General features: G+C 58.9%; 1 protein-coding gene across 2 annotated transcripts; it reads right to left on the minus strand.

Annotated features, from left to right (window-relative positions):
- Nucleotides 1-2,052: 2,052 nt before the first annotated feature.
- On the minus strand, nt 2,053-5,776 carry PCGF1 (polycomb group ring finger 1). 2 transcript variants are annotated; one of them, XM_089527166.1, is made up of 9 exons: nt 5,589-5,776; nt 5,151-5,256; nt 4,706-4,858; nt 4,462-4,533; nt 4,251-4,356; nt 3,254-3,287; nt 2,824-2,910; nt 2,592-2,675; nt 2,053-2,260 (listed from the first exon to the last, which is right to left on the minus strand). In XM_089527166.1, the coding sequence occupies exons 1-9, from the start codon at nt 5,685-5,687 to the stop codon at nt 2,213-2,215; spliced, it is 789 nt and encodes a 262-aa protein (XP_089383292.1). In that variant the 5' UTR covers nt 5,688-5,776; the 3' UTR covers nt 2,053-2,212. The 2 variants fall into 2 exon arrangements, with proteins under 2 accessions (XP_089383292.1, XP_089383293.1); XM_089527167.1 differs by having other exon boundaries at nt 2,592-2,672; nt 5,589-5,774.
- Nucleotides 5,777-10,688: the final 4,912 nt, after the last annotated feature.

The following is a 10,688-nucleotide window of genomic DNA, read 5'->3' on the forward strand; positions in this document are numbered from 1 at the left end:
ATGCTGACAGCTCGCCTCATCCCTCCCTGCCCCCTTCCCTCCCAGACATCTTTTTGGCAGCTCGCCCTCGGGGGGGGGGGGCTCGGGGGAGGCTGCGAAGCCGCCAATTGCTTCCAGGGCCCCCCACCAGAGTAATTGGTAAGCAGAGCCCCCCCCCCCAACACACATGCACATTGCCCGCGAAGGAGAAAGCGGTTCTCCTCGAGCCTCCCCTGGGTACATGGGGGTCTCCCCGGAGCACCCCCCTCTGCCTCTTGGGGCCCGAGAATGAGAAGAGCCCCCTCGCCCTCCATGTTGCAGTGAGTTCCGCAGGGTGACCCCCCGTGAAAAGACCCGGGGCCTCCGTCCACAGAGGAGACCCCCGCCCGCCTTAGAGGCCCTCTCCCTCCCCCGGGAAGAAAGGCCGCAGCCCGAGCCCCCCTCCCGCTGCCTCGCCCCCAAATGAGCCCCAGTGACAGGCAGGAGGGGGAGGGGAGGGGGCTCAGGTTTCCCCTCGCCCCCCCAAAGCCTCCTCCGGCCATTAGCAGCCCCGGGCGTGACGGGGGGAGGGGCGCATCAAAGGGCCGTGAGCCCCCGGAGACCCCCATCATTCATCTCCCTTGAAAGCGGCGGTGGGGCGGGGGAGGCCTCCCCCCAAGAAGCAGCTCCTCCGAAGGCAAAGGGGGGGACGAGGTGGGGCTAAGGAATCCGAGCCGCTTCCCTTTCGCCACGGAGCACGAGAAGGACGAGGGGCCTCTGGGCGTGCGCAGAGTGCCTTGTCTCCCGACCCCCCCCCCCTACAATCCAAAGACAAAGAGGAAGGAATGAGATGGAGACACACACAAAAGAAGGTGTGCCCCCAAAGGCGGGGTGTGTGTGTGTGTCAGACTAATCTTTCCTAGGAGACAAATGCCCCCCCGCCGCCCCAGTGACTGTGGAGGCAACCTCACCCCCCCAGCCAGACCGATGCCCCCCAAGACGAAGCAGGCGGGGGGATGGGGGTGAGGCCCAGATGGTGGGGGGTAGCGAGGGGGGTCCTCTTCCTACAAGGTGCCAGGAAGCCCCCCCCCGCCACTGCCCCCCAAAACCTTCGGCCACTCCTGGCTCTTGGGGGGCAGGTGGGCTTCTCTCCTCGACCCCCCCCCCCGCGGGGCTTAAGGCTCTGAGACCAAAAGCCCACAGCCATTCGGGGGGGGGGGGGTCCAGCTCGGCGCGGCTGCCAAAGGATGAGAAATGGCCGACAGCTGGGTCCGGAGGGAGGGACGGAGGGAAACCCGATCCGGACTCCGGCGGGGCTTTGGGGGGGGGGGGTCTGGCGAGGGGTGAAGCGGAGGCCGGAGCCGGCGAAGGACCAGCCGGTGCCCCGTAAATCAGGGGCCGTAGGGAGGGCGAGGGGACCCGAAGGGCTCACCCTGGAGCCCCCAGGAAGACCCGGGGAGGCAAAGCTCCTCGAGGAAGGCAGGGCCCGGGGAAGCCCGGCGGGGGCTCAGCTTCGGCCTCGGACTGTAAGCCCTGACGTGGCCGCAGACACTCCTTGACCCACTGCCCCCTCCCCACCGGCCAGGGCAGCACAGCTCAGGGCCCCAGAGGCAGGGATGTGAGGAGCCCCCCAGAGCCGGCCCTGTCATGCCCAGGAGTGTCTGCAGGAAGGGGAGGACGGGCGGAGAGCCCACCATCCCTTCGACTCAAGCCTTCTGGCTCCATCCTCCTCCTCCTCCCGATACCTCTTGAGGAAACGGCAAAAGGGGGGGAGGAGGATGGGGGTGTTCCAAGGGGGTCCATCACTTGCTCATCACTTTGCCTGAGGCTGTCAGTAGTCCATGAAATGGCTGTGCAGGAATGGGGAGAAAGTGTGTGTTTGTGTGTGTGGGGAGGGGGAGATAAACGCCTGATCCCCCACAAAGGCATCCCAGCCACCCTCCAAACAGTGCACGCCTGCCCCCGCTGGCACAGGGAGGGAACTGCAGTTAGAGCCAAAGGAGCGAAGAGGACCACCAGGGACCCCTCCCAATTTCCCTCTCCCTCAGGGACAGCCCCCCAGCCCAGACCAAGGAAGGAGGCGGAGGCTGGGGCTGGTTTTCAGTCCTTTTATTCCAAAAATAAACTCAGTATTGCAGCAAAGGGAGCCTTAAATTAGTCTGCTGTTGCAGGAGTGTGTCTGTGTTGGGGGGGGGCAGGGGGGCCACTCTGCCAGAGGAAGAAGGCCGCTTTCACTGGGGAGAAGCCCCCTGGACTACCTCCGCTTCTCCTTCACGCTGTAGTGCAGCAGCAGAGGAGCCGGCTGGAAAGCAAGCATCATCAGCATCATTATTATTTGCATTTATACCTGCTCTTTAGAAAGACTCTGAGCTTAAAGCTCCAGTCTAAAAAGACATGCCACAAAAGGAGAAGGGGATCCAGTCCAGTGGTCCTTCTCTCCCTCTGAGGCCATGGCCATGGCAGGTGCAGTGGAGGGAGGGCCTTTCTTTTTTCTCTGGGCTAGGCCTGGTGGAGCTGGGCTTGCCCTTCCCTGCTTCTGAGGCCTTCCCTTGTTAACAAGGGGTCTGTGTGCATGTCTGTGAGAAGGCCTACATGGGAGGGGGGGCGCTGTAGGGGAGGACCCCTGCTCTCACCTTGCCAAACCAGCGGGAGAGCCAGAGCTGCTTGAGGGTCATGGTGTCTGGGAGCGCCTCGCTGTCAAACAGGATCTGGACCTGCTGAGGAGGAGAGAGTGTCAAGGTCAGTGATCATGAGGTGTGTGTGTGTGTACCCAGCCCCTTGGTCCCCCACTCAGCAGAGAGGAGGGCCTGGGGGGCCTGGAAGGGCCAGGGGTCCCCATCTTTCCTGGGCAAAAGTCTCACTCACATGTGGCAAGGGCAGCTCCAGGCGGCAGCACAACACACGGCGCAGGTGGCGGATCTGGGCCCGCACAGAGCAGCGGACGTATTTGTGCTGGAGAATAGCAAAAAGGGGAAGGCAGTGTGTCAATGGAGCCAGTGGGGAAATATGGGGGGGGGGGTGGCACAAGGGACATCGGATCCTGGCCAGCGCCCCCTCCCTGGCTAGATTTCCTCAGAAGTGGGAGTGGAGGGCAGCCCATTCCTCCCAACAGCTGCCATGCTCTTCCTGGCGGGGCGGGGGGGGGAGAAGGAACAGCAGGGGGGCATGGCTGGCTATGTGGGCAACAAATATGATGATGGGGGGGGTGGAGAAGGAGCAGGAGTAGCCCCCCCCAGAGGCTGAAGCTCCCCTCACCTGCACTCCCTTCACTCGCACTCACACTCACACTCCTCACCTGCAGGATGTGTTTGTTCTTGTCCTTCCCAGAGCTGGGGGGGGGGAGGGGGAGGAGGAGAGAAAAAGAGAAGAGGATGGGAGGGTCTCCAGAGAGAGAAGGGGGAGCCTGCCCCTCCATTGTGACCAGCCCACAGGAATTGTCCCATCAAGTATATACTGGGGAGCAGGGCAGTGAACTACAGCCCTCTCCCGCCAGCAGCCCAACAAGTGAAGGTCTGGGTTTCTGGGAAATAGCCCTCATGGGGGCGGGGGGGGGATATCTTGATCTTCCCTGCAACCACCAGGGCCCAGCCCAGCCCAACCCAACCCTCCCTGGAAGCTATGCTGTCTGCTTAAAGGTGCCCCTCTCCTCTAAGCACCCACTATTCTTATTATTATTATTATTATTATTAAACTTTATTTCTAAAGCGCTGTAATTATACACAGCACTGTACAAAGTCGCCCAGGGAATCCTGGGAAATTCAGGGGGGCAGCATAGGAAGTTCCAGACTGCTTCCAGAGCCCTTCAGATGGGCCAGAGCGCCTCCTTGTGACACAACAGGACAATGCAGCCACTGGAGAAGAAAGAAGCCAGGAGCCCTTTGCTGGCCTCTGGAGGGTTCCAGGGGCAACTGGTGGTGGATTGCAGAGCAGCTTCTGTGAGGATCTAGAAGGTGTGGGGGGTGGCTGAGGTCTTTCTCAGCAACCTTCCCCACGCCACTGACCCAGACTCCTGCCCCACTGGCCAGCATCTGTCCTCAGAGACCACCCTGAGTCTGGGGATGGAGGAACTGAAATGTGGAGTCCTGCTCAAGAATGGGACCCACAAGCCAGGATCCCCCCCAAAAGTCAACACACCAAAGTGGAGGCTGACCAGCCTGTATCTGGGTGGAGAGCTCCCTCCCAGTCCACCTCAAGGGCCAAGAGGCGCCCCAGGCAACTCAGCAGCCTTCCCCACAGACCCCCACTCATGCCCCATGCCCCGCAGGGCAACCCCTCCTTCCCCACAGACTCACCCCTGTTTCTCCAGGCATAGCAGGACGTGTTCATCGAAGCGATAGTAGTGGGCACGCGAGTGGTCAAAGGTGGTGTAGGGCAGCCCCACACGATCGGAGGCTGGGCCTGGGGAGAGCAAGGAAGCGTTCAGGGCAGTGGTGGAGCAGGCAAGGGAGGAACACCCCCCTGAACCCCACATGCCAGAGTCTCTCCTGGGGAAGGAAGCCGCACCTTCGCTGCTAGACTGGCTCACGCGCTCCAAGCCTCTTGACTGGTAGAACTCACGGATTCGCCGCTCCTCACCTGCATTGGGGGGGAGAGAAGAGAGTCACATAGGAACCCCACCCTGATCACCATAACAGTCCAGAGCCAGAGGCTATGAATGGGGGGGGGCAGCTTCTGGTCTCCACGGGTGGCTCCAGGCCAATGCTCTCTGAGGAGGCCCCCACCTGCCCCACTGCCTTTGGTCACTTACTCTCCTGGAGGCCGGGCACCAGCTTGAAGACGATGTCCTGCATGACGCGGTCCAGCTTGAGGTTGAGCAGGGGCTGGGTCTCATGGATCTTGGTGCTGCACATGGGGCAGTACTTGCTGGTCTGCAGGTACTTCACGATGCAGCTCTTGCAAACTGCAGGAAGGGAAGGGAAGGAAAGGTGGGTGGCTTCATGGGGCCCCTGTAAGAAATCTGCAGCCCACCCTCCGAAGCCTGCCCTTCACCCAGAGCCAAGCTGGGCCTGAGGCTGAGGGCCAAAGGCCTTGGGGTGACTGCCCTGTGGCAAGAAAGAGTGTGAGGAGGGTCCCAATCTGGGCCTCCAGAGACCCCCCAGGGCAGCCCCCTCAAGCCAAGGCCCCTCCCCCTTCCGCAGAGTGACCCTGGGACCCCTCCGTCCAGCCCAGAGGACCCCAGGACCCCCACTCACAGGTGTGGAGGCACTCGGTGATGGTGGTGGCGTCGACGAAGTACCCGGCGCAGAGGAAGCAGACGATGTGCTCGTTGAGCTCCTTCATCTTGACCTTCACCTCCTCCTGGGGGGCACAGGGTCAGGGTCAGGCTCAGGGAGGGGGGCCGCTGCCCACAGACCCTTCTTCCCCCTTGACCCCGAGAAACGGGCGCCATGGCCGTGTGTTTGGGGGGAAATGGGGTCCACTCGGTCAAGCCCCCCTCCCACGACCCAGAGGTCAACTGCCTTTGGGACCCGCGCGGACGCCTCCTCCGCCCCTTAATCCCGCCCCGCCCACCGCGCATGCGCACCGTTCGGCCCGGCGCATTGACCCCTCGGGCGCTCCCGCGATTGGGCTTCCGCCGCCGCCGCCAGGCCCTCCACCTCGCTCTCGCCTTCGCTGCCTCCCGGCCTCACCTCGTTCCGCAGCGGGTCCATCTTGTAGACGGCCTGGAGCTGGTTGCGGAGCCGCATCGCGATCGCCATCGGGCCCCCCTGAGGAGGAGGAGACGCCATCTTGGATCAGCCTCGCCCACTTCCGGGTTGGGGAGGGCGGGGCGTGTCGCCACAGCAACTACAGCGCCCGACAGGCCCTGTCTCCCACTTCCGCGTCACGTGCTCCTCGGCCGAGGGAGGCGGGGAAAGGGGCGCAAGGGCTGCTGGGAAGTGTAGTCCGCCGTATCTCTCCGTGGAGGAGAAGGTGATCATGGGCCTCCTCCTGTCAAAGAGAGCCCCCTTCTCCTCCTACCTCCGAGGCCGAGAGAGTGTGACTTGCCCAAGGTCCTTCAGTGGCTTTGCTTCCAGCCACCGCCACCCTGCCGACCGGAGAGGCCCAGAGAAGCCCAGCCCCTTTCACCTTCTGACCTTTAACGCCTGTGACTGATGACACTTGCACCAAGTGTCTTTTGGTTGGCCTAAGGGAGTAGGGGTCTGAGAGCAGGCCATGGCCTTGGGCAGCAAGCCACACTCTCTCAGCCTCCTCACTGGAAGAAGGCCATGGCAAGCCACCCCCCCCGGACCAGTCTTGCCAAGGAAGGCCCATGACAGGTTGGCCTTAGCATTTAGTACAGTATCCCCGCCCCCCCCTGGAATGGCAGCCCCTCCTTGGGACGGAGAAAGAGAGGAGCTCAGGCTCCCAGGCTGCTAGTCTAATGCTGGCACTGCTGCCAGCTCTCTCACCTGTGGCTTCCAAAACTGGCTTCTACAGTAGAAATAAACACACATCTATATGCACACATAGAGATCTGTCATATACACACAGACACAGTTGGTTAGGAAGTTGTTATTATTATTAAGCTTTAATTATAAAGCACTGTAAATTTACACTGCGCTGTAGATACAATCAATTAAAACAGATAAAACAAACCTGCCTATGGAGTGCAACAATAATTAAACATAATACATAGTGATCCATCTTAACATTCAAACAATACAATATAGCAGACCACCAATTAAAATGGTTTGTTGGCTTTGTTCAGAAGCTGCGCACAAATATGGAGCGGGAGCTTCCGGGGCGTTGGCGCCCCCGGTGGCCGAGAGGCGTCACTGCAGGGACCCAGGACGACTCCCGGAAGCCCTCCGGGGCAAAGGCGCGGCCTTCCCGCTTCAGGCCCGGCGGGGTTCGGGGTCTCATGCTCCCCCTTTGAGAAAGCCGGACCTTGGGCTGCTGGATTCGGCCAGTCCAGTCCCCCCCTTCGAGGGTCTGACCCACGCCGAGGGCGGAGTGACCAGAGGCCCTCCATTTCCAGGACCAGGAGGGGTTCCCAAATGTCCTCCATTTTGAGCAGGACTGAGAATCCCATCGCCTAGCCCCGCCCTTGCTCTTGCCCTCCAGGAAATAGGTCTGTTACTTGGCGAACCTTGTCCTGGCTACAAATGGAGGGAGGGGATGGGTCCTTCCAAGGCTCTTCCTTCCCAGGGAAGACTCGCACCCAGAACTCAGAGTCAGAAAGGAAAGGGGGCAAAGGTGCTTCCAGTCTGTTTGAGGACACACAGTGCAAGCATTAGGGTTGCATCCACGCTGGAGGAATAACCCGGTTTGGCACCGCTTTTCATCATCCTGGCTCAAGGCTATGGAATTCTGGGAGTTGGAGCTTGTTGTGGGGTCCAGAGCGGAGCTCCAACTCCCAGAATTCCTTAGCCTTGAGCCAGGATGAAGACGGGTTGATTTTATTAATAAAATACACACACATATATATATATGTCACATGGCTGTAATTTATATTTGTACGAAGAGGAGGAGGAGGAGGAGACTTGCTGGTCACTCTCGGAGGGGGGCTGTCAGGGCTGGGCTGGGGGCGACACCTGAGTTTCCATCAGCACAGAGGGGAGGACCGAGGGGTCTCAAAGGGAGGGGCTGGGGGTCATCTCTCTCTCTCTCTCTGGGGGTCCAGCTGCAGACCCTCCCCAGGAGCCGTAGCAAGAGGCTCAGCCCCCCCCCCCCGCAGAGATGAGGTCGGAAGGCCAGGGTCCGGGGGCGACCAGGGCGACCAGAGCTGCTGGACTGGCCAGTCATGGGGGGGGGGCGGGGGGCGGTGGTCTCTTATGGCTCTAGAGTCCCCCCCCAGAGCAAGGACACCGAGGGGGCTGTGTGGATAAGGCGCCCCTGTTGGTCTGCCCCGGGATTGCAGGGATGACGGACAGATGGGGGTCATCTCACTCTCCCCTCCCCCCGTAATCCTGGAGCCCCCTTCTGCTCTGTGGGGCTGCTGCCCCCAACCCAATGATGGGGGGAGGAAGTGTTAGGGTTTTAGTAAAAGAGGCACAACTGAGGCTTGGGGGGTTACCTTAGCAGACCCCACAGAGACGTGTATCATCAGCCCAGAAAAGGGTGAGGAGAGTCTTCAACTACTAAAATAGCGTAAAATAGCTTCATCGTGAAGATAAAGGAAACGGAAGCCCTGCAGCTGTTTAGTGAAGAGAAACACACTGCAGAAATAATCCAGTTTCAGACCGCTTCAATGGCGCTGGCTCGGTGCTAGGGAATCCTGGGAATTGTGGTTTGTTGTGGCACCGGAGCTCTCTGATGGAGAAGGCTACAAGTCTCACAAAACTACAATTCCCAGAAGCCCCTGCCCCTGAGCTAGAGCCGTTCAAGCGGCCTCAGACTGGGCTATGATTTCTGCAGTGTGCTCTGGCCCTGAGTGTGTCCACTGTCAGTGTCCAGCCTGGAGACGAAAAGGCTGGGAGGTGGCCTGATCGCCGTGTTTAAGCATCGGAAGCAGTGACCCTCTGTCCCCTGCAGGGCTCCGGCTGAGTCTTCCTGCGAGGCCGAACGGGGCTGGACTGGTGACCCTTGGGGTCTCTCCCAGCTCTTATGACCCATGACTTGGAAACCACTCCCTCAGTTGGTGAAGCTCTGAGACCCCCCCCCCTCGGATAGTCTGCACTTCTCTCCTTTGCAAGAGGGGGGGCCCAGAGGGCCTCACTTCCGGCCACAAACGAGCCCCCCTTCCCCTTCCCAGAGAAAGAAAGGGGAGGGGGAGGGCGGTGGGGAGGCAGATTTCCCCGCCCCATCAGCCCCCCTTCCTCCCCAGCCCCACTCGCCGTTTCCTGTCAGTCAGCCCCATTGAATTGAGAGGGACTTACTTCGGAGTACAGCTGTTTGAAAGCCAGAGTGGCGTCGGATGATGCCTCCTCTGGCAGGGATGTAGCCAAGGGGGGGGGGGTTCTTGGGGTCCGGACCCCCCCCCTTCCATTAGAAAAATGAATGGTGTGTGCTGCTGCGCTGCCACACTCAAGCCCCATTATAATGGTGGCACTTAGTCTGGACCCCCCCTTCCCAAAATCCTAGCTACGTCCCTGCCTCTGGAGTCATCTAGAGGAGTTCGAGTTCCTGCATGGCCACGGAGCCTCACCGGGTGACCCTTGGGCAAGAAGTCACACTCTCTCGGTCCTCTCCAGAGGAAGGCAGTGGCAAACCTCTTCTGAACAAACCTTGCCAAGAAAACCCCGGGATAGGGCCCCCACCAGTCGGAAACGACTTGAAGGCACACAACAACAACACCAACAACAACAGACCTGTCCGGTGCCGGGGGTCCCGGGGGCTCCTTGCCCCATTTGGGCTTTGGGAGGGGATGATGCGGCCTGTTCTGCTCCTGGGGAGGGGTCACCCGGGAGTCCCACCCCCACCGGCAAATGAAGCCCCCCAAAAGGCCAGCCCTTGTTTTGGAAACGTCATGTTACAGCGCTTTATAAATAAAGCTTAATAATAATAATAATAACGGCGAGGGCTTTGCTTCCTTTGGCGGAGCAGCAGGGATTGCTGCGCCCCATTCCTCTGATCCCTAGACCTGGAACTGACTCCGGAACAGACAAAACAGGCCGCTTCAGACGAATTAAAAGCTTACTAAAGGCTTTGCATTTACACCTCCTGGGCACTTGCTGAGGGCGAAAGAAAAGGCTTTAGCTCAGCATCCGAAAATAAAGAGGGAATGGCAACTGAGAAGGAGAAGAAGGAGAAAGAGGGAATGGCAACTGAAGAGAAGGAGGAGGAGAGGAAGAAGAGGAAAGAGGGAATGGCAACAGAGAAGGAGAAGGAGAGAGGGAATGGCAATGAAGGAGGAGGAGGAAGAGAAGAAGAAGAAGAAGAAAGAGGAAATTGCAATTGAGAAAGAAGAGGAGGAGGAGGAGGAGGAGAGAATGGCAACTGAGAAGGAGAAGGAGAAAAAGGAGAAGGAGGAGAAGAAGAGGAAAGGGAATGGCAACTGAGAAGGAGAAGGAGAAGAAGGAGAAAGAGGGAATGGCAACTGAAGATTAGGAGGAGGAGAGGAAGAAGAGGAAAGAGGGAATGGCAACTGAGAAGGAGAAGGAGAGAGGGAATGGCAATGAAGGAGGAGGAAGAAGAGAAGAAGAAGAAGAAAGAGGAAATTGCAATTGAGAAAGAAGAGGAGGAGGAGGAGGAGGAGAGAATGGCAACTGAGAAGGAGAAGGAGAAAAAGGAGAAGGAGGAGGAGAGGAAGAAAAGAGGGAATGGTAACTGAGAAAGAGAAGGAGAGAGGGAATGGCAATGAAAGAGGAGGAGGAAGAGAAGAAGAAGAAGAAAGAGGAAATTGCAACTGAGAAAGAAGAGGAAGAGGACGAGGAGAGAATGGCAACTGAGAAGGAGAAGGAGAAAAAGGAGGAGGAGGAGGAGAGGAAGAAAAGAGGGAATGGCAACTGAGAAAGAGAAGGAGAGAGGGAATGGCAATGAAGGAGGAGGAGGAAGAGAAGAAGAACAAGAAAGAGGAAATTGCAATTGAGAAAGAAGAGGAAGAGGAGGAGGAGAGAATGGCAACTGAGAAGGAGAAGGAGAAAAAAGGAGAAGGAGGAGAAGAAGAGGAAAGAGGGAATGGCAACTGAGAAGGAGAAGGAGAAGAAGGAGAAAGAGGGAATGGCAACTGAAGATTAGGAGGAGGAGAGGAAGAAGAGGAAAGAGGGAATGGCAACTGAGAAGGAGAAGGAGAGAGGGAATGGCAATGAAGGAGGAGGAAGAAGAGAAGAAGAAGAAGAAAGAGGAAATTGCAACTGAGAAAGAAG

Source organism: Sceloporus occidentalis, unplaced genomic scaffold, assembly GCF_023333645.1.
Source record: "Sceloporus occidentalis isolate IW3139 unplaced genomic scaffold, rSceOcc1.0.p SCAF_5, whole genome shotgun sequence".
NCBI classification, from domain to species: domain Eukaryota; kingdom Metazoa; phylum Chordata; class Lepidosauria; order Squamata; family Phrynosomatidae; genus Sceloporus; species Sceloporus occidentalis.

Coding starts and splice junctions, on each gene's coding strand:
- PCGF1 (XM_089527166.1), bottom strand. CDS start 5,687: ATGGCGTCTCCTCCTCCTCAGGGGGGCCCGATGGCGATCGCGATGCGG. Junction 4,859..5,150: donor CACCGAGTGCCTCCACACCT/GTGAGTGGGGGT, acceptor CCCTTCCTGCAG/TTTGCAAGAGCTGCATCGTG. Junction 4,357..4,461: donor GAGCCAGTCTAGCAGCGAAG/GTGCGGCTTCCT, acceptor TGCTCTCCCCAG/GCCCAGCCTCCGATCGTGTG.